Here is a 27,414-nt window from a genome sequence, read left to right as displayed (position 1 = left end):
GGTATTGAGAATTTAATTGGTTAAGTGATTCTCCCTCTGATAAAACTGAATAAAAGTGCCATTCCAAGTTTAGAGGCAAGAGAAGAAAGAACCAAGCTTTCAGAAGCTTTCAGAAAAGTACTGTCTTAAGCACACTTTTGAGCCCTGCCTTGATAAGAAAACTCTATTACGCTGGTCATATTCTTTGTTAAATTCCCCTGGCTTAAACAAGCAAACAAATAAACATATATCTACAATGGGAAATTATTTATTGTCTCCTTCTGCCCTAAAATCTGTATATTAGTTCTCTGTACTTTTTTACATTTTTGAGTGGACATTTTAATAAGTGTCATTGGTCACTGCTTTAACATTCTAACAACGTCAAAACCAACTACTCTAACAAAAATCTAATAATCCACAAAGGTACCAAAATATTGTGCTAGACAGCCAAGAAAGATTTAAGTATTAACTAACTGTTATATCACCCAAGTACAGTGGCTGTAGAAAGTGCTCTTCTCTTTCATGACTATAAATGTGAGTTGCTGGAAGATGAATGTGGTCAGAAACTGAACCCCCTGTTGGCACACAGGCTAGAGACTGAAATTATTCTCTGCCTATATATTTTGTAGCACTGTATGGATGACACTGTAGTTGCCTGGATGTGAAAACCCCTGTGTGAGACTAAAATTTATTTAGCATATTAGGACATTTGAAGAAAAGTACTCTAACCTCTTCCAGTTCTCTAATTCTGTGTTTAAGGTGGGGGGGGATAAACAAACAGATGAACAGGTTACTTGGCTCTACTAAAAACTATGATTTCCAATTTCAAAAGACCTCCAATGTATCAGCTAATCTTAGTCTATTTCTTTTCCTCACATCTGGTATTTTAACCTTTTACGTCCCTCCTCAAGTCCTTAATCACATCTCATCCTGATTCTATAATTCTCCTCACTCACCGCTCACCAAATCTTTCATCTCTAACTCCTTACAGAGGAACAAGTACATTATAAAGCAGTTCACAAGGTCTTCCATTAGAAACAGTATGTTATAAAAACCAGTTCCACTAAAAGTAAATGCTTACTTGAAATTGCTGGTTTTGAACTTGATATCTCTCCAACAAAGATTGGCTCATCATCATCATCATCTTCAACCTCTTTTACTTTCTTCTGCCATGGTTCTAACTCTTCTTCTTCACATTCCATAAAGAGTTCTGCCATTTTTGAATTACCTAATTTTCAAAAGGAGAGAAGCAAACCTTATTTTCAAAAGGAAAAGTAAATACATTTTTTAAAATTCACAGTATATTTAAGATCCACTCTAATAGCCCTAGTGGCAACTCGTGACTTGATCGTTAGTTCATGGAAGCAACAGTGAGAAACTCAGAGCTCACTCTCTAAGATAAAAACTAACAAATTTATATAAATAGGTAACAGTTGACAGTAGTTATTTACATGAAACAGTCAAAACCAGTTCCAGTCTTATGCCTGGAGTATAATTTTATCTACAAAAGAGACTGCACCTAACAATTATCTGGGAAGTAAACGTATTAACAAAGGGGAGATAAACTAAGAATAAGAGGCAACTCATAGGAGATATACTAGAAAAACTGAACCAAATTCAGGAAGTCCAGTCAAAAAACAGGGATGAGGGCGCCTGGGTGGCTCAGTGGGTTAAGCCGCTGCCTTCGGCTCAGGTCATGATCCCAGGATCCTGGGGTCGAGTCCCGCATCGGGCTCTCTGCTCAGCAGGGAGCCTGCTTCCTCCTCTCTCTCTCTCTGCCTGCCTCTCTGCCTGCTTGTGATCCCTCTCTGTCAAATAAATCAATAAAAAAATTTAAAAAAAAAAAAAAAAAACAGGGATGAAGTGCTAAAGTAAAATAAGGGAAACAAAGTGAGACTTATTCCATTCAGGGCAAATTAGACATTTCTTATCTAAAGAAACAGATCAAAGAATGTGCAGTAAATATGAACTTACACCACCTTAGAAGTTCTGACCAAGCACAGAGCTCCTAGGATGAATTTTAAATATTAAATGTTACTCTTAAATGTTAATATTTAAATATTAAATATTAGTGGACAATCAATAAGTACCAGAAACTTGAGGAAAACCTCCTGTCTTTTAGACCAAAACAATAAAAATCATAAAGAATCCTAAGGAAAAGAGATAATGCAGACAGCAAGAAAAATATCAAGAAAAATATAGTTAGCATCTTTAGAGATATTAGATAAGAATGTTATAAAAATATTCAGAAAACAAAAAGTTTTAAAAATATGATAGCCAAAAATTTTTAATTCAATTGCTTTTAAAAACTCGAAATATCCCCACAGGTGGAACTAAGAGAAAAATACACACACACACACACACACACACACACACACAAACTAGATAAAGAAGAGGATACAAGGTTGTCAGAGAAAATCAATTTCTTTTTTTTTTTTAAGATTTTATTTTATATTTGACATAGAGAAATCACAAGTAGATGGAGAGGCAGGCAGAGAGAGAGAGAGAGGGAAGCAGGCTCCCTGCTGAGCAGAGAGCCCGATGCGGGACTCAATCCCAGGACCCTGAGATCATGACCTGAGCCGAAGGCAGCGGCTTAACCCACTGAGCCACCCAGGCGCCCGAGAAAATCAATTTCAAAATACAACATTCACCTAATAAAATTTACAGAAAGAGAACAGAGAGAAAGCAGAGAGCAGGTTATCTGAGAAGTAATACAGACATATTTCCTAGATTGGAAAACATACGTATCTAGGTTGTAAGGCCCCACTAGGTACACAACACAACGATCAAGAAAAGAGTTACATCAAGACACATCGTCATGAAATTCCAGAACGAAAGATAAAAAGATCAGATCTATGGGGTGTGGTGGGGCACAGGGGTTGAGGTGAGGTGGGAAGAACTGTTCATATAAGAAAAGTAAGAATAAGAACCATAGAATAATAATTTAGTAGATGACAGTAAATAATACTTCAATCATTTCTTACCAAAATTATTTTTTAATTTAGAGTTCTTTACGCAGTCAAACTTTTCATCAAGTGTGAGAATAAAGAACAGCAACATCATACAAGATTTACTTCCCATGTAAAACCCTTCTCAGAAAGTTACTACAGAATCCATAAAAAAGATAAGACTTAACCAAGAAAGAAGACATAGCATGTAGAAAATATGATATTCAATACAATACAAAGTCCCAGGACAACAGCTGTTCAGCCCACCCGGAAGACAACCAGTCCAGACTAGATTGGATCAGTACTTCAAAAGGAAATATCTCTGGGACACCAAAGAAAAGATGATTAAAATGTAAACTTTTAGGTTACCTGACAAGTTTTACTGTGTAGAAAATTGAATTGAGAGGCTACTGAAGGGTGTGGGAAGACGTGCCTATGGATTTTAATATAACTTAGCAAATGAAAAAAAGTGAAAAGCATTAACAGCTGCACAAGAAAGAAAGAAAGAAAGAAGAAAAGGGAGAGAGGAAGGAAAGAGGAAAGGAAGGGAGGGAGGGGGAGAAAGAGAGGAAGGGTGGGTGGGTGAGTGGGAGCAAACAGTAAATGTATGTATTCTATGTATAACAGAATATTAAAAGCATATTACAATGCTCATCACTGAACAACATTTATTGTAGTCATCATAATGAAACATCAACTATGGATTAACAAAATATTAAGACAATTATTGGGAGATACCTGGAAGGGATAGCTCTAAGCAAGCAAAAATTCTCATGATTATTAGAAAGCGGTTAAAATTGATTATGCAACAGACAGCACAACAAATATGCATATATGCACATAAGCACTCTTCAAGAAACTATGGTTAAGCCATTTAAAGCCTTTTCAGATGGTCTTGACTATGTGCATATACTGCTTTAAGCTGAGATGGAGAAAAAAGAAAAGGTGGATGGGAGGGGGAAGAGAAAGAGTACTGAGGACCTAAACTAAAGTAGTCACAGTGGAGATGGATATAAGTGGATATAACTTAATATACAGAATGAGATGAGGGAGGTCTACCAACCCCCCCCCCAAAAAAAACTCTAGAGTACTGGCTTTGACAATATCTTTCATTTATCATTTAAACATAGTTAATCCTAAGGGTAATTTTTTATTAGAGTAATGCCACTTCTACTTTTGACTCAAAATTAGGACAATGTTCTACCACCTCTTAAAAGATAAGAAAAAATACTGTAACTGAAACAACACTTTGGGGATGGCATACAAAGGAAATACTGAATCAAATTAAGAATGATTCTTTTATAAATTTTTAAATTTTTTCCTTTCTATAAAAGTTTGTCACAAATTATTTCCTGTCTTAACATAATTTAAATGTTAACAGGCAATCCACCAAAACAAAAAAGGCCTCCCCATTTTCCCAAATGTCATGAATATCATGAACTGATCCCTTTCTTTTCTAAACTATACTGTTTTATTATATAGAATTCTGCAAGTCAAATGATTAAAAATATTATATGTCCCAAGACCGAACTGAGCTCTTTGAGTGTCTTTCCTTCTACACACTAGATAGCCAATAGGCACATGGCATATAATTTATGGACTAGATAGCCAACAGGCACATAGTATATAATTTATGGACTAGGAAACTAAGTGGTCAGACAATGCTTAATTTTTAAAAATTAGGGAAACTTACTGTATATGGATAATAAAAGTTTCTGATCAGTTGGTGTTATGGGATGAACTATGTTTTTCCAAGATTCCTATGTTAAAGTCCTCACCATCAGTACCTCAGAATATTACTATATTTGGAGACAGGGTCTTTAAAGAGGTGGTGAGGTTAAAATGAAGTTATTGGGGTGGGTGCTAATTCAAAATGACTGGTGTCCTTAAAAGATGAGACCAGAACATGGATACACGCTTGGAGGTAAAACCATCTAAAGACATAGGAAGCACATGGGCATCTACAAGCCAAGGAAGGAGCCCTGGTACATATCCTTCCCTCGTGGCCCTCAAAAGGAATCAACCCCACCAATACTTTGATCTCATACTTCTAGTCCCCAGAACCGTGAGAAATTCTGAAATGAATTTCTGTTGTTTAAGCCATCCAGTCTATGGTTCTAGGTTATAGAAGCCCTAGCAAACAATACAGAATATAAAGGTCTTCCTCATTCTTCTTAACAGGGCATTGCCACAGTCAATACACTCAAGATAGATTGTTCAGAAAAAAAAACTTAAAGACACAAAAGAACTTTATGTTTTTTAGAAATAATTATTTTTTGTCTATGCATAAAAGAAACAGAGGTAATTATGTACACTGAACTAATAGTTATCACTGGGCATAAGAAGAAAAAACATTTCATTTCTACTTTACTCACTTCTTAATTTACATTATCTGTTATGTGATCATTTGTTACTCTAACAACTTTTAAGTTTTTTTGTCTTTAAAAAAATGTGCCTACTTCTCCTCCTTCTACTGAAGCAAATTTATTAGTACAAAAGCCACATATACTAGTATCGGTTGTGGCAGCAACACTTACTTTTTGGCTGAAAAGGGTTGTCGCCCATCAAGTTGCAGAGTTGACTCTCTGTAAATTGTCACCTAAGTACTGACACATGATATCAGTCAATTTTATGAGTCATTTTAAGTAATGCCAAATATTGAAATATGAGACTTGGGGTTCAGAAATTCTTGGATCTAATTTTGATCTCGAAACTCACCATGTGACTCCAGACAAGAGAGCAATTTATATCTCAGTTTTCCTTCCTATAAAATAAAGACACCTAGTATTAGAGTGGATCTCATTAAATTAAATGTACACATACTTAATCTTTTTTCCTACGAAAAGCTCAATTTTTAAGTTTGATATGTCTGACATATACTTGCAACTCACTTTATATATAATTGGTTCATTCTTGAATTAATGCAAATTCAGTAAATAAAATGCTAATTCTATTAAGCACTTACTCCTTGGAAGAAGTCTGATTTATTAAACTACAAATAATTTTTTAAAGTGTCCTTTTTATAAAAATGAAACAAAATCAAAAGTTGGACACTTAAACGACTGAGCCACCCGTGGGCCAAGGCTCTAATATATTTTGTGTTTAAATGAATTCACCAAGTTCTGAAGTCTATTTAAATCTCATTAACTCAATTATTTGAAAAGTTGTAGCATACCTCTAAACTATTATCAATATTATGAATATGTCAAGGAGATAAATACATGACAATTTTTGCTCATGTTAAGGACCTAATTGTTAGCTAGAGTATTTTTCAAGAGCCACAATTACACAGCTTATGAGACTCAAATATAATATTTTTTATTTCAATAGTTATGCTGGGTTCTAATAATGGTCATATTGAATATTATATAGTTGACATGTATGCATTTTTTGCTAGGTGATCCTATAAATATCTCTTGCCAAAACTGAAATTAGTATTCAATTTACAAATATTTAATTAATGACTGACTTGTCAATACGAACAGACATCTACTGCCTGCTATGATAGAGATGACTTTAAGATAACCTACTTCAAAAGCTCAAGGAAACCTCAGAAACCTCAACTGATGTAGTCTCAAACACCCTATAAAGTTGGAAATCCTCAGATGTAATTAGAACCATAATTTCAGCCTAAAGCTGTATTACATAATATAGTAGCCATTAGCCACATGTGACTATTTAAGTTTAAACTAATTAAAATTAAGTAAAATTTAAAATTCAGTTCCTCAGTCTTACTAGCCATATTTCAAATGCTAAAAGCCACATGTGGCTGGTAGCTACTCCACTGGACAATAAAGCTACAGAACACTTCCACTGGACAACACGGGACTAAAGAATCATTGCCATATCTTGTTCTGAATAATTAACACTTTCATGAATTCCTTTGGCATTGAAGCATGTCAAAATTACCACCATAAACACCTCTCAGGTCACCACTTCAGAATTTTGGTGGTAAGGAATGGAATTCTATGAAGGATTAAATCAGCTACCACGGAAGTAGAATATCCAGCAAAGGTGGGGATCTCAAAGTTCCAAAATGTCTCTAATAGCTGCTATGGCTCAGACTGAGCCCCAAAATAGCCAGAAAAAGAGAACAATTTCAGCTACTGACTTGTTTTATGACCATGTTTAGTACACTTGTTTCTATGAAGAAAAAAATAAATTCCAATTAACTGACTTATCAATACTTTTTAGAAAATCATTCATTCACTATTGGAGACTGCTCACATAAATATTTTTAATTACTATCTTACTATTTTTTTTAGCTTTTACACATCTAAAATTAAACAATACCTTAAATAATTTTTTCTACAGATATTTAAAAAAATCAATGGAAATGTAGATCTAAATTTTTAATTGTTAGAAAAATTTACTTTTATCCATTCAGAGGTATCACCTGATACAATATCACTGTGTTAAATAAAGGTAATGCATTTTCTCTGGTACCTAAGCACAAAGTATGGCAGGTGTGTTATGTACTAGATATAGTTCTATTTACTTTCTGATAAAAGATTAAGCAATTCTACAAACCACAACTATAGAGTCTGCACATGAAGAAAGACCATTAGGCCAGAAGCCAGAAGAACCACATCATAGCCTCAGCATTGCTACAACTTTCAATCAAATCACCTTACAATTCTGGGTCTCGGCTCTAATAATCTCTACAGCCTAATTTAGCTCTATACTGTATACTGTGTACTTTAAACATTTATTAACAATAAACAGTAAAACATGGTGAAGAATGAATGCCACATTCAAATTCTGACTCAACCATTTACGATGACCTTGGGAAAGTTAATCTCTGTGCCTTGCTTCACTATACATATGTAACTTATTTCATAAAGTTATAGTGAAAATTAGATAACACACATAAAGCATAGAACTCAGTGCCTGGCACACAGAAATCATCCAATAAATCTTAACAATTTTTAATTCTGTGCTTAATACCATTTTCAAGAACCCTAAGAACAGATCACAATTTTGTTAGTATACTAGAATTTAAAAGCTATCAGCTGAGCATTCAGAAATTATTTTTTTTTTTAAGATTTTCATTGCAATAGTATTTCACATGATGACATGTTAGTTTTGTAAGTATACCTTCTAGAATGTAGCGGTCAAATCTATCCTACCATATTTTCATCTTTTTAAGGAAGAAGCATTTGAAAACTAGTGAAAACACATAACAAATTTTATACCTTCATATAAACGTAACACACAGACCTAAAATGTATCAATACTGTTAAATTACATATTACTAGTCTCATGGAATAAAACAAATATCTAATTCAAAGATACCAGCAGATAAAAATTAACATTTGGATAAAGTACCTTATACCATTTCCATAAAAAAAAAAAACTTTCATTTTACATCCATCACTGTATTTTAATTTCTAAAAAAAATCCTTTTTAAAAATGAGTAAGCAGAAAAAAAAAAAATGAGTAAGCAGCAAGTAAAATGAAAAAGTGAGGAATATGGTGAATGGTTGAACTGAAATGGTGAATGGTCCATCTCCCCAGACCCAAAAGTTATTCAATGAAATAATCTGAGAAACCACATTATAAAGTTAATCTTTGTTTTTTTCTCATTATAAAGATAATGTTTTAATTGGGGGCCTGCATTCCTAACCAAGAAATTGGCAACATCAAAAACCAGATTAACATAAAAGGAAAAATACAAAACCAAAATTAATATAATCATTTTAAATACTGAAATTATTCAAAATAAGGATAGCATATACAAATAATGTTCAACTAACTCATAAATTATGTCTAAGATTAACAAGCTAGCTGTACGAAACACTAAACCTTTAATAATTTTACTTATATACTTAGAAGAATTTTTCAGCAGAATGATTTTGATGACATAGGATCACCAGAACACTGTCATTTTTTTCCTCTCACACATTTCACAAACCGGGTATTCAAATCATTCCACTAACTTTAAAACCTTGGTTTACAGTCTATTTCATTTTATAAACAATTCTTCAGTCTTTGTGACTAATGGCATACCGAAATAGAGGTCTATTCCAAATGGACAGAGCTTTAAGGATTCAAAGTGAGTTCTTAACTGTGAATAACAATTTAGTATTTCCAACCCTGGTTCTGTGATCCCTCAAAAATTTCCAGCTATCTCAAGCTGATACTAGAAAACTCATTTTAATGTTCATTATCTTAAAAACATACATAGTCTTTTGAGGACAGAGAGCCATTTTAAAAATTCCACTTCTATATCACCTTAATATCCATCACCTATTGATCCCATCATGGAAATTAACTGTAACAGGGTTAGGAAAACAGGGTTAGGATGATGTGTACCTTGGCATATAAATCACACAAATACAAACCTTATAGCATAAGGAATAAACCCTATATAATTAAAAAAGACCACAACTATTTCATAAAATTCAGATGTTTAAATATGAAATTTTATAAAGAAATTAACTTATTAATTTATAAACATTAAGCAGATGAAACCCAATTTCAAATAAATACAAATACAAATTAAAGTACTTCCCCCTTTTATGCCTCTTAATTTTTTCAAACACTTTATTGTTAGAAAACTCAGTACCTATACTTTTTTAGAATCAGTCCAGTTAATCGGTTACTGTTAAAAAACAGACTTATTCTTGAAAAGGGCACATTTCAACCACACAAAATGTACAGTTAGAAACATCTGATCACTAGCAGCTAAACACTACAGACAAAATACTGGGGGAATTATAGAAACTTTAGAAGATACCTCACCAAATCTTAACCAATTTCTGAAAGATTCTAATTTTTATTTTAAGCAGAATACTGCATTCTGAAAATGGTCATTCCAAGAGTAGGAGGAAAGGTCCCCCCAAAGAGGAGAATATGGATATACAGTATTGTTTTTTAAATAAACCAAACATCTCAAAAGTCATTTAAAAAAAAGATCATACATGTAGCAATGTTAACAGTGAACAGACAAAGAAAGAAAGAAGGGAATGGGTTGGAACTCAGCCTTGCTTGGAGTTAATGGGGAAAAGGACAGAAAGGAAAAGAAGCATTCCATGCAGAAAGAACAGCATGTATGTACAAAAGATCTAAGGCACAGCAAATATAAGAAACTGGAGGGGAAAAAAAAACAAACCCTAGTGTGAGTGGAAAAGAAAAGGGGATATATGGTAGGAAATAAGACAGAAGTCAAACAACACAGCACCCTAGAGATCATATTGGGAATTTTTCCCTTAACCCAAAAGCAATGGGAAGCCAAGGAGGGGATTTTCAGCAAGAACTGATACGATCAGATTTGTGATATAATGTCAAAATAACAGAATTTGAGACTAAAAGACACAGTGGCTTTATTCTATTGTCCTAATCAATCCCCACTTGGCATACTATATATTGGCTATGACCCCTTCAACTATAAGTAACAGAAAACCCAACTCAAAGTGGCTTAAGCAAAAGAGAATTCCTCAGCTCATTTACAGAACTAAATACAGGTACAATTTAAACAATGATATGTAAATCTAGATTTTGTATCTCCATTCCTGGGTTTTACTTTCTCTATGTTGTTTCTACCCTCAGAAGAGACTTCCCACTGTGAATGACTATACCAGCTCCAACTTAACACCTTCCAAGATTCAAGTCTAGGGCAGTAATAGTGGACTAGCTCTGATTGGAGTTAATTGGTTTGGCTTAAGTCATATGTCCTTCCCAAATCCAATTATTGCTAAGGACTTGTAATAGGTTTAGTCCTACAACCCAAGCTCTCCCTGGTACCAGAGATAGAAGAAACGCAACCAACCGAAAACAACAACAAAAAAAATTCCAGTAAGATAAAGATTTTCCCAAAGGATAACCAAGATATCTGTTACCAAAGTAGGAAAGAAGATGCTGAGTAACAAAAACATATGTTCATTATAATGAATTAGAATTAGAGCTCTGTCTCAGTCAAAAGACCAAAGATATTTAACCTAGGAAACATGAGATTGTGGGGTAGAGGTGTTAGAAGTAAAAATAATTTTACATATTATTTTTAAGTTTGTGATGAGAAAGAAGGAAAGAGGATAACTTATTCTTTGTGATTCAAGTGATAACAATATTAGTAATATTTACTTGCTTTGCGTAAACTAGAGAATTTCATTCCTAGTGCTGAGCTTCAACACTACTTAATTCATTATATACTATTATGTTATATTACAAATTATGCTATTTATAATAACAACTTCATTACCATTAAATGCATACATTACTTTGATCCTCAAAAATTCTATGATGTAGACACTCTTATCATCCTCACTTTACAGCTGTAGAAACTGAATTATAGAGGTTAAGTACCTTGCCCAAAGTAACACAACTAAGAATAGAGCATGGATTCAAATCCAGACACTTAAAAGGCCAAAGATTTCAGCCACATACCACTTGCCTCTATCAGGAACAAAACCAAAATTAAAGGGAAGCAGATTTTATCTCAACCTAAGAACAAAACAATTAATAGTTTAAGTATCAGGAAATGAGATGAACTCAAGATCTGATACATCACCAAAGAAAAATATGAAATATTTAAGCATTATATAATTGAAAATGGTCACTTTCAACATCTCCAAGGGCTCTTCCAACCCTAATATTATAAACATAACCATCTGTTACAGGGATGTAAATTTTTACCTACACAGAAACAAAGGGAATTTATTATTTCAGTTTAAAACAAACAAACAAATAAACAAACAACTGTTCTGAGAATGTTGAATTATGAAATGCCATTTCGGTATTATGAATAAAGTCTTTTGGTAATCAACCTACCATACCCAGATATTTTCTAGAAACTTTCAAGTTTAATGTAATGAATGAAGCAACAGGGCGGAAGTTCAACACTGAGGATAAAATTCTTGAGTTTACTGAAAGCAAGTAAATTCCTAAAGAAAGAATAATAACTGAAAAAAAAATAGTGGATAATTTTAAACAATATAAACTGCATTTTAACAAACCTGTTTGATGTCAACTCCCAATGATATCAAGTTCTACTTCACAGACACTGATTCAGAGCAAAATCTGAAATCTCAAATCATGATAAATCCATTTTTGAAATTTTAACATTTCTGATAAAATTATTTTAATGTAAAAGCACTAAGTAGAAGGCCTGTGCTTCAGTAGGCTGCTTACATCTACAATCAATCTAAACCAGCGGAGCTTTAAAGCTTCTATGTAAAAGGAACCCTTCTTCATAAGGATAAGGGGACTCTCTCTTTGCACCACCTCCATTTCATCCAAGTAAAACCTCTGCTGACCCTGATCCAGGCTGCAGTCCCTTTGCTCTAGTTATCACTATGCATTCTGTCGCTCAAAACTAAGTTGAGCACAGCAGTGCAGCTACTACATTTTCTACTGCACAGTATTCTACTGGAGGTATCCAACGGAAGATCCCCATAACCCTCCCCCTGCCAAATCAAATTACCCTTTCTTCATCTACATTTTCCTTGTTTTATCCCAATTTCTTGAAACATCCTCATCGAAATCTGTTTATATGACAATAGACTGGTTCTCTACCCACCTCCTCCTATTTAACTCTATACAGATTCTCCATATTCTCTTGCTCCTTTAAATAGTATAAAATCGGGTTTTTCATAGAGTTTAGTCCTTAGCCCTGCAGAAATTGTTCCCTAAATGACAGATCTAATGCACTCCACAGTCTTAGCTATCAGTTCTCAACAGCAGCCTATAAAATCATCAAATATTAATCTCCAACCCTGACTCCTCAACTAAATTCCAGCCTGTCATCTCTTAACTGCTGAAAAGTGCTATCTGGATATTTAAACTCATGTCAGATTCAGTATTTCCAGAACTGAACATAACTTCTCCACAAAAATTAGCCCTACAGCATTATTCATAACAGCCAAGAAGTGAAAACAAGCCAAATGTTCATCAACTGATAGATGAATAAACAAAATGACATATTCATACAATAGAATATTATTCAACAGTAAAAACTGAAGTACTGATTCACGATAAATTGATGAATCTTGAGAACATTATGCTAAGTGAAAGAAGTCAATCACATATTGTATGGCTCTATTAATATCAAGTGTCCAGAATAGGCAAATAATCCACAGAGACAGAAAGTATATTCGTGGTTGCCAAGACTTGTGGGGTGGGGAAAATGCGGAGAGATTACTTAATGGGTAATGGGTTTCCCTTTGAGAAGCTGAAACTACTATTCTGAGATTAGTGTTGATGCTTGTTTAACACTGTGAGTGTACTAAATGCCACTGAATTGTACTCTTTAAAATAATTTAAATGGTGAACTTAATATTACGTTAACCTTACTTCAGTTATAAAAATTAGTCTGTCTCTATGGATTATTTGATACTACAGGGCTTCAGTTAATCATTTTTTATTACAGAGGAGCTCTGAAGGTAAAGTTGGGAAGGGAAGAAAAAAATGTAACAATAAAAATTTTTTTGGAACAGAAACTTCAAGAAATAACTTTCAAAGTACTACCCACGTTCATTACAGATGGAGTGGAAACAGCTGAAAATAGAGAAGCAGGCAGGTTTAATATATGTATTGGAAAGAGGTGGAACTCTGTATATTTAATGGTCCAAATTAACCATTAACCTTCAATATACTATCAGAATCCATAAAAACAATTCTAGTTTTTTATTTTCTTTCTTGAGTAGTTCTAGTTGTAAAGATTGACGTTTTACGGCTTTGTTTCCTGGAAATCTTCAAACAACATCTTATTACTTTTAAATAGAATAAAACTCATTGTATTTTACAATTACTATGTAAGCCTACAGAATCCTTTTGTAAATCTGAGATACATTATGTGATTTTAGTTGATTTTATTTTTCCTACCACTTGAAATATTTTGCTAATTCCATCATCCTAGGTATTACCTCACCATTGCTAAAAAATTATTCCCAACTATGCTTACAAGAAAAACAAAATAATAAGAAATTTAAGAATGATTTAACTGCCTAGGATAATGCAACAATGAAATAAATCATCACTATGCTTTATCTTTCACTTTTCTTATCTTTATTTTCTTATAGCTTTGCACAAAATATTGCATCAACTTTCAAAAAGATATGTAAGACTGAAGACATCATCTCTGCAGTCTGTACCAAGAAGAAAAAACTTGACTTCTACCCTTTTATGTTGCAGTTCCTGGGGAGCTATGGATTAAACTAACAAAAAAAATAGTAGGGAAAGCACATAATTTTTATTAGTATTTATATACACGGGAATTCACAAAAAAAATTCACAAAAAAAAGCTCAAAGTGATCAGACTCAAGGTCTTCTATACCATTTTAACAAAGGAAAGGGGATTAGAGTTTTGAGGGACAATAAATCATGGAGAAGTAACTGCAATATACATGGGAGAACTAATGGAAGATAAGGGTTATTATTCTCATTAAGTCTGCTTATGCAAATTCATCTTGCTATCAACTCTCCATCTCAAGTAGTAAGAGTCACTCTTCCTTTCCCTGGACAAGGGGGAAAACATCTTCAAAAAGAGATATTGGGCACCTGGGTGGCTCAGTTGGTTGAGCAACTGCCTTCGGCTCAGGTCATGATCCCAGACTTCCCGGATCGAGTCCCGCATCAGGCTCCCAGCTCCTTGGGGAGTCTGCTTCTCCCTCTGACCTTCTCCTCTCTCATGCTCTCTCTCACTCCTTCTCCCGCAAATAAATAAATAAAATCTTTAAAAAAAGGGGGGGGGATATTTATGACTGGCTTTTAGGTGGATAACAGGAGAACAGAAAACAGCTTTTGTTTCTATTAATTCTAAATTGCCATCTACTCAAAATAATCCTTAGGTCAAAGTGACATATGTTAGCACAACATATGCTGATCTTCATTTGTCTTTGGTTTTTACTGAATACAGTTAAGAACTCAGAACTTTCATTTTCTGCTCATTTTGGAACAAAAGAAAACTGGCAGAGGTCACATTTCACCATTATTAGATAAACCTAAAAATGAACCCAAAGACAGATAGCAAGCACCTTAACTTAATATTAGACAAAATCTGGGAAATCTCCTACTGAATCTTCAGAGGAGAGTAACTTGATACAGTTCCTAAGTGGACAAGTATTGAATGCAGGTATATACGATGGTGACTAGAAGGAAACAGATGACGTGGGAAATTTTTAAATTCACCAGATTGGTTATGCTAACTGGCATCTACAAATCTAGAACTGAAAATATCTTACAATTAAGAAGCAAAGAAGATTGCCAGCTTCCCTTCAACAAAATTAAGAACCCTCAAACTTGGGGCACCTGGGTGGCTGAGTGGGTTAAAGCCTCTGCCTTCAGCTCAGGTCATGATCCCAGGGTCCTGGGATCGAGCCCCACATCAGGTTCTCTGCTCAGCAGGGAGCCTGCTTCCTCCTCTCTCTCTGCCTGCCTCTCTGCCTACTTGTGATCTCTGTCTGTCAAATAAATAAATAAATAAAATATTTAAAAAAAAAAAAAAGAACCCTCAAACTTTCGAAAAATTCTTTAAGTACTGCATTTAATGATACACATGCAAAAAAGCCCTGGAATGATAAGCTATAATTTATCATTAGTATTTTAAATATCAAATCAATATTTATAAGATGGAAACATCCCAGGTTCACATGACAGCTGGTAAGTAGTTAGTCACATTCAATGTTGCCCATTTCAATTATATATACACCTTCAAAACCCGGAAAATAGATATAAAAATATGGAGAACATGGGACAGTGAAACATCCTAAGCTTGAAAGATGTAAATCTACACAGAGCTTCAGAAAAGGAGAAAGAGTAGAACCAAGATTAATACAAAAATTACAAGAAAGGGGGCGCCTGGGTGGCTCAGTGGGTTTAAGCCTCTGCCTTCCGCTCAGGTCATGATCCCAGAGTCCTGGGATCCAGCCCCACGTCGGGCTCTCTGCTCAGCAGGGAGCCTGCTTCTGCCTGCCTCTCTGCCTGCCTCTCTGACTACTTGTGATCTCTGCCTGACAAATAAATAAATAAAATCTTTAAAAAAAAAATTACAAGAATGGACAAAAGAATTTAAAATTTCTGTCAGGAATACAACTTGTGACAAATTTTTTCTAAGTGTAGAACTGGCTTAGTATGACCCAGAAAGAAATTTTCCTGATCTGGCAATATCAGGAAAAACAGAGTTGAACTTCTATGGATTTTCACAAATGAAAAGCAAGAAAAGTCAACTGCACATAATCTGGACTTCATACATATTTGATGAAGAAATACTTTTCCTAAGAAAAACTAGTTTTTCTTCTCAGCTCAATGCATTCCCAAGCATAAATGAATTCAAAAACCCTTTCAGGGGTGCCTGGGTGGCTCAGCCCACTGAGCAACCAGCTCTTGATTTTGGCTCCAGTCATGAGATCAGGGTGCTGGGACCAAGCCCTGCACTTAGCAGGGAGTCTGCTTGAGGATTCTTTCTCTCCCTCTCCCCCAATTTGCACACTCTCTAAAAATAAATAAATCTTAGAAAAACAAAAACAAAAACCAACCTTGCATAAATTAACATGGAGAGCCCTATTATGAAAAAACTACAGGAGAGGTAGATACACTCATTAAGAGGGTCAGAACCTATACCGAAAGGAATGACTCGAAAATCACTTGCAAAGGAATGACACAGGAAACGCTTCAATTACCAAGAAGACTCTTCCCCATGCAACTAGGAAAAGAACTTGTGGAAACCAGGGAATTTTGTCTACCTCTTCAACCACAATATTTTTTTGCACATTTTTTATCCTGAAAGTGGGAAGAATAAATGAAGATGTTCTTTGTGTGCATATAAAAACTAGAGAAGTATGCATATTCACTGTAGGGGTGGTATGCAATTAGATGCAGGATATGTATTTGTTTTTCATGTCTCAAGATATATACAAAGGGATTATGTTTAAATTCCAATTAAAAGCTCTAATGAGTTGTTTTACATAATCCCTTATTTTTCTGTAAATTATATAATGAAATTTATATAAAATAATTTAAATTGTAAAAAAAAAATAGTTCCTTTAAATTTAGATGGTGAATAGCAGTAAGCTATTTTTCCTGTTATGAGTTGAGTCCTTAAAAGAAAATTACTTTGTAGAAATGAATAAAAATTCCATATACATGTTTGATACAAATTATCAAGTAAATCATTATTTATATCTTTAAAATAATCTGACTGAGAAATCAGATTTTTTGAGTCTTCTAAAGCAGGATTATATATTTAATTAGTAAACGGGTCATAAATAAATATATCTTACCTTTCAAAAGTTACTTTTGAAGCGTAACAAAACATGTTGTCAATAATCTCCAATTTCCTGTCACCTAAAACTATAGTTTACTTTCTATTTACCAGAATTGTTTCTCCATTCAGATACATCCCCTGCTGAATTTGTACAGGGGGGGAAAAAATCTTGGTATGGTTCTAAGTGTTCTCTTGAATAAATAAAGCAAGTGTGGAAGGAGGAGTGTACAAAAATTATATGTTCTTTTCCTTTGCCTTCTTGTCTCCTACTAAAAACACCAATTCAGAGTAGTAAAACACTGGACTAAAGAAGCAGAACTGGATAGATAGTGTTAACTGGTACAAATGGTTGAAATGGGAATGCTGAGATTTGTAGTTCTCCAACCTTTAACTAAGAACTTTCCTCATCACAGCTCACTACTGCTATAAGGGCCCTGAACAAACTTGGAAAGCAGGTGAAGTCTGTGACATCTCTGATGTCAGGCTCCAATGGCAATGGATAGCAGCAATTCAAAGTTCCCTAAACTAGTAAGTTGGTCCTATCCAACTTTCTTTCACCCCCATTTCTAGAGGATTGCTCCCAATGATTTCATTATCAGATTACTGCAGGTAAATTCATGCCAATACTAATGCCAAAATATCACTCCCTACATTACTTGCTAATTGCAAAAGAAAAAGCTTAGCGTGGAAAGATAGTCTGTCACCGTTTTATTGGAGAGATCAAATTTAGGATTACTAATAGGGTAACATATAACCCTCCTTTATGTGCCTTCTGATGTTGAATAATGTGAAGTACACTGCATGACTTGAGTATTTTTGCCAAAAATAGTAAACCTGATCTACACAAGCCTTCAGATTTACAAGTTTACAGAAAATACAGGGGTAGAGGGTATAATTTAAACCTAATGAAGAGGAAACTATCAGTAAAATACAGAATGGGGGTTATTCTACAAGACTACTGGTAGCCTGATCTCTTCAAAAGGTCAATGTCATCCCCCCCCCCCAAAAAAAGAGAGAGAGAGAACTACACTAAATTAAAAGAAACTAACAGAAACAAACGTACATGATTGGATACTGGTTCCAAAATAAATGACTAAAAAGGACATTTTCGGGACAAAGGGGAAAATGTGAATACATACTACATAGCTGTATTAGACTGTAGAGATTATACTTCAGTATAATTACAGTATTGTGCTTATACAGAAAATTGGTTTATTCTTTTGACATCCATAATAGACACATCAACAGGACTTCGGTGTGAACTGTAATGATACCTGCAATGTGCTCTGAAAATGTTCACCAAAAAACATGTAAGATAAGCAGATAAAGGAAATGTGGCAAGATGGCAACACTTTTAAAACTAGGTGATACATATGAATGTGCAAATGGGCTATTCTTCAATTTTTCAGTATGTTTGGAGGAAAAATTAACATGAAAACTTCAGTAATAAAAGTTGAAAAGCTAAAAGCAAACTCTTAAAAACAAAAATGTAAAAGGAGCAGTTGAGTATTTCTTAAATTTTGTGGGTGAGCCTCCCTGCTTCTCCTCAGTCAGCTTATTCCCACAAAAGAAATATAATATAGTGAACTGAGCACTGAACGAGAAATCAGAAGACCTAAGGTTCTAGAAATGGTTCTACCCCTTCCTAGACATGACCTCATTAAAGACGTCTCCCTGAGGCTCTCTTTCCTCATCTTCAAAACCGTTCCATAAACACAGAACAGTCCAAAAGGGGTCTCGAGGTACAAATCAAGCGTACCGATGGCAGATACAAATGCAAGATACAATTATAACGGTATTTGTACCGATGTTTTAAACATTAACAGCACACAGCCTTAACAATTCTCCAAGCAAACCTGTGCCTTCCATGGCACAGCAAGTTTCCGCTTAGCCTGAGTGGTCACTAATCCCCCCCAAGGCAGGACTTCTCACAAATGCTATGAGGTGGCTTCTGTACTTTAAAACTCTCCTCCTAGGTTTCAATTTTATATCTAATGGCACTAAAAGACGTCAAATTCTTAAGACCCAGTCCAAATCTGGAAACAATGACGTTCACGTTCACAGAATTTTCAAAAACAAATCTCTGCAAACAAAGAGAACCCCTTGGACCAAGGTCTTCCCGTGCTTGCAGAAGCGGGTTCCCTTTGAGGTCTCTCCTCTCTAGCAAGATTTCTCCTTAAAAGCCTTCAAACTTGAGCTAAGTTGGGAGGAACTCCCTCCATCTGTAGAGCAGGATAAAACCTCAGAGTGAGCTCATTCTTTCCGTCTCATTAAGTGAAACCTGAAAACTCGGTCAGCAAATTGTGTATCCAACTCCACGTTTCTCCTCAGGGCCCTTCTGTAGACAATAACGGGCAGAGCAGGGAAGTCCCTTTGACAAGAACGAGGGTGTGAGCGTGGGATGACTGGTCACCTGGGCGGGAGGTGGAGGGTAAGGGGGACAGGGGCCCTCGGGCCCCGGATGCCTGGAAGTTCGGAACCCCCTCCGGTCTCCGTCTACCATGAAGAGACTCCGGGGAGCGTTGTTGTTGGGGAAGCATGGGTCCCCGCCAAACATCGGCACAAAATGTACAGCGGACCAAGGCGAGCAGTAGAGAGAAAAGCCAAACCCAGGCTGGGGGCAAACAGGCGCACAGGCCCTGGGAGCCGAGGTGGATGGAGGAGGTGGAGGAGGTGCAGGAGGCGGAGGAGGCGGAGGAGGCGGAGGAGGCGAAGGAGGCGAAGGAGGCGGAGGAGGAGACGGAGGAAGAGGTGGCGGAGGCCTGCGCGGCTCCGGCCTGCCGCACCAAGCCGTCTGCCGCGTCGCGCCGGGATCCCTCCCCCGCCGGGGCCGGCACAAGATGGCCGTCCGGCCGCCGCCGCGCAGCCGGTCCCCTCCCCCGCGCCCTGGGCGCTCTCGGCAAACCGCGCCGGCCTCGACACCCCCGGCCCAGCGCCCCCGGAGTGAGGCGGCGCAGGCCGCGCGGGAGGGCCTCTGCCTGCTGCAGCGCGGGGCGGGCGGGGGCGGGGGGCGCTTACCGTGAGCGGAGCGGATCGGCCTGACTGGGGCCCTGAGGAGGAGGAGAAAGAGGAGGAGGAAAAGGAGGAGCACGAAAAACTACACAGCGGCGACGGCGGCGGCTCCCATTGCGGAGCAGCAGCTGAGCCGTGGGAAGGGGGGGGGTTCTCGTGGAGCCGGCGCGCTGCCTCATGGGTAGGCTCCGGGTCAGCCTCCGCGCGTCCGGGTTCCCTTTCTTCTCGCCGACGCGGGAGGCGGGCGCGGGCATGTGCGTCGCGCCGCAGGCCCTCGAAGGCCGCGGGGCCCCACCACGCGCCCGCTGCGGGCGAGGGCCAGGGCTGGGCTTGGCGAGACAGTGGGTGGCCACCTGCTTGTTCCTTGCCGGCCGGCGGGAGGCAGCGATCCCGAGGTCGGGGCTGCACCGTAGGTGTAGGCATGGGAACGTGAGTTCCGGGTCCTCCCTGTGTGTAACAACTAGTATTCGCAGGCTTGGAAAGTGAAAGGGTCTAGGAAGAGAGGTGCCATTACAAAGAAATACTGCGCAGGAGGGGCGAAGACCTACGCCAGAGGAGAAGTAAAGTCGGGCTCTTTTAATAATTGGCTAATTTTCCCATATTTGTTTCAAACATACGATTTCACTTGTGTCTCCTTTAATTCTTAACTCTGCCATTTGGATCCCTGTAATCACTTTTTTAAAAGGATTACAATAGGGCGCCTGGGTGGCTCAGTGGGTTAAAGCCTCTGCCTTCGGGCTCAGGTCATGATCCCAGGGTCCTGGGATCGAGTCCCACATCGGGCTCTCTGCTCAGCGGGGAGCCTGCTTCCTCCTCTCTCTCTGCCTGACTCTCTGCCTATTGTGATCTCTGTCTGTCAAATAAATAAATAAAATCTTTAAAAAAAAAATTACAATAAGTGCATTTACAAGAACACTTAGCAAGATACTGCCTGCATAAATACTTGCTACATCTTATATGTTGATCTGTAAGGAAAGTTTCCTCTCCCAGTTGTCTTCACAAGATCACTCTTGCTTCCTTAGATTTTAACACACACTCATCACTGCACAAACCCATCACTGAATTATACTATTTCTTCCTGTTTGATTTAGTTTCTTCTTTCTAATCCAGACGTTCCCCACAGCTTTTCTATGGGGTTTAGCATTACAGTCACCTCCTTATTGATTACCATCCCCAGATCAATCTCACCAAAAGACCACTTAAATTATTCCTAGACCCGGAAAGGCTACAGGTAACCATGACCTACAGCCCCCCAAACTGTGCCCGAGGTAATCTATCCAGCTTTCTCTTTCTTGCCCTGAAAGTAAGCTTTATAGGAAGAGAGAATAATCAAAATACCAAACTGGAAATCTAGAAGTTCAAAAATCTTGCCATATTCTTAAGTCACTGTAGCTCAAATATAGTTCTAATGGTTTGCAAAGCATATTATGGTAATGAAAATGAATTGAAGATTTCACTCTGTGTTCTGTAGTTTGGTCCCAGGTGTAGAAACAGAAACTTAATGTTGTTAGACCCCCTAGAGCTAATTTAAATTGAGGGGATGATTCATGTCAACCAAACCTACTAGAGACTGATGTACAAGCCAAAATCTAAATTTATTCCTTTTTTTTTTCTTTCATGACAAGCATATCTGCCCTGAAGACCAGAAAATTCTGGGTGACACACTTTCACTCAAAGGAAATGTTTACATGAGAGGCCAAATTATAAAAGATTTCCAATGAGTATAAAATCAATATGCATGAAGTAATTTAGATGATTTTTTTGTTGATTCCATCCTTAAAACTTCTTCCTTGGCTGGTTGAACATGACTCTCTTGGTTCTCTTACTGTTCACACTTTCCTATCATTTTTTAAGAGTTTCTTTCTCTGACTTAACAATTTCCTGCCCCTTAACATTCTGTACCTACTTTTTAAGTATCCTCACAGTACTTATTCTCCTTAAGTGAGGTCATGCTCCACACTCTTCCCTGACTGTAATGGATAGAGGTGATTGCCCAGCTTCCATTTTCACCTCTCCATTATGCTCACCTATATAATTTGGTTGGAATAACCACTACCCACCCCTAGTTCCAAGAGTGGTCCAGCCAGCCTAAAACTATTAGAAACACCCTTACCTCCCTTTGAACCAGTTTTTGTTTCAGAAACCAATCAGAGTGAAGCCCAGGATTTTTGTTTGACTGTGGGAAAGAGATTTTTCTTTCTCTGGATGATAGGGCCTTGACATTAGAATGTGAATACTGGAAGAGCTACAACTTTTTGTCTACTACGGAGAGCCAACTGATGATAAAGCTAACAGGTGGAGGAGGAAGGACTGGGTGAATCAATCTTAGAGAAAGAAACACAATCTCAGGGCGCCTGGGTGGCTCAGTGGGTTAAGCTGCTGCCTTCAGCTCAGGTCGTGATCTCAGGGTCCTGGGATCGAGTCCCGCATTGGGCTCTCTGCTCGGCAGGGAGCCTGCTTCCTCCTCTCTCTCTCTGCCTGCCTCTCTGCGTACTTGTGATCTCTCTCTATCGAATAAATAAGTAAAATCTTTAAAAAAAAAAAAAAAAAAGAAACACAATCTCAGACCATCATAAACCTCCAAATCAAACCCGATCTGAACCCTCTGCTACCTCTAGACTTCTCTGTTATATGAGCAAATAAATTCCCCTTTTCTTTTTAAGCTGAAGGGGTCCAGAATAAGCCTCTATGACATAAAAATTATTTTTAGCTGAAAGCATTTGAGTTTCTGAAATCTCTTATCTGCCTGAAAGCAGAGCTTCCCAAAAGAACTCAATTGTCATAAATCTCCTCCCAGGCAGCAACCAGAGAAGATTGGCTCTTATCACCAGAGACACTGAGAATTGTCACCACACCTAAAGAGTCATTGTCCCAAAACTATATCTCTCATCTATTTTCCTTAGGGCCCATTTATCTTTCCTAAATGTCATTTGTTTTCCCATAAGTGCACACTCTCCCCCACACCCCTTCCACTAAGTCATTTGTTTTCACATAAGGGCCCTCTCCCCTCCTGTCCACCTATTAAAATTGTATATAAGCCCCAATTTCTAACCACTCCTTTGAGTCACATATCTAGGTAAACTCCCTCACACAGTATGTGATTAAAATCTGTCTTTACTCTTGCTAACCTGTCCTTTCATCAGGTTTAATTCACAAGCCCCCAAAAAGTAAATCTAAGAGGGTAGAGAAAAGTTCTTTTTTCTGACAAAACCAATTTGAATTGAGTTTTCTGTTATTTACAAGTGAAAGCATCCTAACTGTGGTGGAGACAATGATAAGTACTCACCATATTACTTTCCTCTTGCATACTCAGGAAACCCACATTTCCTAGTTCCTTTACTTCTGTATCAGGCCATGTGACTGTATTTGGCCAGTGCAATATAGGTGGTGATTTCCCAATCTAAGCCTGACCATTAAAACCTCCAGTGATTTATAGGTCCTTTCTGTTTTTCACATTTCAGTGGTCGCATACAGAAAATTCTGAGGAGCTAGGGGATGGCAGTAACATTGGATGGAAGAACCACAGGTCTTAAATAATTGCACAAAAGCACATCTATTACACAGATCCTCCCTGTACTGATTAGAGCAACACGTAAACCTTTACTGGGTTCTGACTGAGTTTTGAGGGTTGTTTGCTACTAAATTCACTAACCCTGATTAATAACAGAAATAGTGGCCTACTGTAACAAAAAATCTAAAATATGCAGTATTAGTTGAGCATAGCAGTTAGGTGGGAATTAAGGAACCATGTAGTAGGATAACCAAAAATTCATATTAGCTGGTGGGTACACTGTTGTCTACAATACCTTAGAAGGCAGATCAGTACAAGTATATATGTTCTAGCTCTAAGGGAAGAGTTAGAAAACAGTAGTAGATGTTGGTGATTTTTTATGTGCGATTTGTAAAATATTACCAGAAAAAGATTAGCATGGAAGAGAATTTACCAGTTTACAAAAAAAAAAAAAAAAAAAAGGGAAGAAAACAGAATTCAGCATTTGGGCCACCTTACAGAGTTTGAGAACACAATGCTTCCAGATTCCACAGAGAGAGAGCTATATTTTAAAAGGCTTTGAGCAAAGAAGCCTCAGTAGGATTTGAACAGAATGACAGCCCTTAGGAAAAGATCAGATTACACACGTTGTTTCAGATAGTATCTATTGTTTCAGATAGCCTCAAAGAAGCAGCTACTATTTTTTTCCCCAGCTTTATTAAAGTATAAGAAACAAAATTGTATATAAATAGGATGTGATGATTAGATATGCATATCCATTGTGAAATGATTACCACAAGAATTAATTACCACATCCTTCCCCTCACATAGTTAGTTACAGTCACTTTGCATGTATGTGGGAGAGAGCTTAAAATCTACTCTTAGCAAATTTCAAGTATACAATACAGTGTTAGGCTATACATTAGATCCCCAGAACATATCTAATAATTGAAGAAACAGGTATTGAGTTGAGAGATAGATTTGATTAAGAAAGCAGAGAAATAAGGCAGCTTTTAAAACCATGTCCCCAGAGGGTTATATGGTTGGTGCTTCAACCATTACTTTTGGGTATCTATCTACCTTTTTTGGGTAGTCCCTTTGCTGCCAGCTCCGTTATGCCTTTACTTCCAACAGCCAGGATCTGCAGCTGTTTTTCAGGGGACTACCCTTAGGCTATTGGAGCCACATCACCTGCCTTCATAGCGACTGAAAGAAACCATGAATAATGCCAGCACTTTAACCAAGGACTGATAAATGCAGGACTGTGGAAGCCCTAACTTTCTTGTCCTGGGTGAGAACAACTTTGAGGCATGACTTACACTCCAGAATCCCGCTGTAGGACCAGGCTAAGGCTACCTTCTGTAGGGTTTTGTCTAATGTACCCTTGCTGGTGTGCATCTTAAGCTAATATGCTAGCTCCAAAGCCACCCTTCTTAAAAGATAAATGAATATTTGGGATGAGAAGAGTGGCTTAAAGATGGAGATAATCACTTACTTTCCTCCTCTGAACATTTCCCATCTCTTTCACATTCAAGTAGCAGCATGTGACTAGTTGAGGCCAGTGGAATGTCATCAGAAGCAATTTACGCCAATGCTAGGAAGAGTGGTTCAGAGACCAGTATTGTTCCCTGATTTGTTTGTTTCTGATCCATTTCAAGGTAAGTACAGCAAATGAAAATGTTTAGAAACTTTTATAGAAATTTGACATTTTCACAACATTTTATTGTCTTCTACAAAAGTAATAGTCTGTAACAGATTGTAAAGTTTTTAAAAAGTGGTCCTTTGCTACAGATAGTTTGAACTGTACGCCAACAACACTTCTAACTCAGCCTCTAAAACCTCTTTACATTTTTCCCAGACATTTTTGTTCTTCAACTGGTCATGTGCAGAGATCTACCAGAGTCCTCGAAGCCCTAGAAAACAGTTGGAGGTACTAGGTAGAAGAAACCTGGGGTTTCTGAATGATTGATGGAAAAGAAACATCTCCCCAAAAAACCTATCAATATTCACTAGACTATAAGATGAAACATAAACTTTAATATGTTAAGTCTCTGGGATTTGGGGGTTATTTTTTTGAGTACCTAGTATTAGTTATCCAAATACACTGTTACTGAGTTTTCCTATGACATTGACTTTTATCTCTACTTTCATAAGAAGATATATCTTCAAAGCACACCCCTTTCTAAAGCCTCAGAGCCATATACCTCATCATATACTTGATAATCCCATTTGGATGTCCCAAAGGACCTAAAAACTCAACATCTCTAACACTTATTCCATCATGCTCCCCTCTTCTTCTCTATTTCATTTTTTTCAGCCATATTGCCTTCCCTTCAGCTGTCCAACCCTGAAACATAGGAGTAACGCTTGGCTGCATCTTCTCTAGTGCCCATCATAACCCATCAATCTTGTACCAACTTCTGAAGGTTCTACCTTCTTCACATCTTTCCAACCCTTACCCTACTCTTAATTTCTAGTTCCTCTATCACACTTGAGTGAGAAAATCTTCTACTGTACACTCCTGCAATTAATTACTTCCAACATCATAAAACACCCATTTTAAAAATTTTATTTATTTATTTTTATTTATTTTCAGCATAACAGTATTCATTATTTTTGCACCACACCCAGTGCTCCATGCAATCCGTGCCCTCTCTAATACCCACCACCTGGTTCCCCCAATCTCCCACCCCCTACCCCCGCCACTTCAAACCCCTCAGATTGTTTTTCAGAGTCCATAGTCTCTCATGGTTCACCTCCCCTTCAAATTTCCCCCAACTCTTTTCTCCTCTCCATCTCCCCTTGTCCTCCATGCTATTTGTTATGCTCCACAAATAAGTGAAACCATATGATAATTGACTCTCTCTGCTTGACTTATTTCACTCAGCATCATCTCTTCCAGTCCTGTCCATGTTGCTACAAAAGTTGGGTGCTCATCCTTTCTGATGGAGGCATAATACTCCATAGTGTATATGGACCACATCTTCCTTATCCATTCGTCCGTTGAAGGGCATCTTGGTTCTTTCCACAGTTTGGCGACCGTGGCCATTGCTGCTATGAACGTTGGGGCACAGATGGCCCTTCTTTTCACTACATCTGTATCTTTGGGGTAAATACCCAGGAGTGCAATGGCAGGGTCATAGGGAAGTTCTATTTTTAATTTCTTGAGGAATCTCCACACTGTTCTCCAAAGAGGCTGCACCAATTTTCATTCCCACCAACAGTGTAAGAGGGTTCCCCTTTCTCCACATACCCTCCAACACATGTTGTTTCCTGTCTTGCTAATTTTGGCCATTCTAACTGGTATAAGGTGATATCTCAATGTGGTATAAAACACTCTTTTGAAAAGCAAATCTAAGTATGTAACATCCATGCTTTAGAAATAGATCCATTTTTTACATAGTCCTTAAGACAAAACTCATGCTCCATAACATGGCGTGGTAGATACTAAGGATCAACTACTTCAATCTCCATTCCACTCTCCTTCTAACTGGAAATGATAGGAAGCTAAACAAAACAGACCAAAAAACAACCATATTCCCCATACAGCCTTGCCATTAGAGTTCAGAACCTGTATTGGGTTCTGCCAATTTAATGCCCTGCACTAAATCTGAAAGATGAAAATGAGATAGAAGCCGTCTTCTGTTATTGTAGCTACTACTGGCAAACAAGGTGATTCAGATGTGACCGGTAGAAGCAACTGCAGAGCTGAGTACTAGCGTTAGTATCTATTCACCAGCCTCATGGACGTGAGGCAATGGAGGAAACACCAGCGATAGTGG

At 37.4% G+C, this 27,414-nt stretch overlaps 1 protein-coding gene across 8 annotated transcripts in view; it reads right to left on the bottom strand.

Annotated features, from left to right (window-relative positions):
- ZNF280D (zinc finger protein 280D) overlaps positions 1-20,269 on the bottom strand; it is a 140,439-nt gene extending 120,170 nt beyond the window's left edge. For 5 of the 8 annotated variants that reach the window (XM_044231557.1, XM_044231563.1, XM_044231561.1 and 2 more), the window contains exons 1-4: positions 20,149-20,189; positions 5,649-5,694; positions 5,468-5,536; positions 1,061-1,207 (exon numbers count right to left, since the gene is read on the bottom strand). In XM_044231557.1, the coding sequence (XP_044087492.1) occupies positions 1,061-1,207; positions 5,468-5,495 (175 nt within the window). In that variant the 5' untranslated portion in view covers positions 5,496-5,536; positions 5,649-5,694; positions 20,149-20,189. Of the gene's footprint in view, positions 1-1,060; positions 1,208-5,467; positions 5,537-5,648; positions 5,695-20,148 lie in introns of all 8 variants that reach the window. The other 3 variants (XM_044231558.1, XM_044231560.1, XM_044231559.1) reach the window with 3 other exon arrangements.
- Between the last annotated feature and the right edge of the window lie 7,145 nt (positions 20,270-27,414).

The sequence above is a fragment of the Neovison vison genome, chromosome 13 (assembly GCF_020171115.1).
Source record: "Neovison vison isolate M4711 chromosome 13, ASM_NN_V1, whole genome shotgun sequence".
Lineage (NCBI taxonomy): Eukaryota > Metazoa > Chordata > Mammalia > Carnivora > Mustelidae > Neogale > Neogale vison.
The sequence above is the reverse complement of the archived record's forward strand: the minus strand, read 5'-3'. Positions and strand labels throughout refer to the sequence as shown.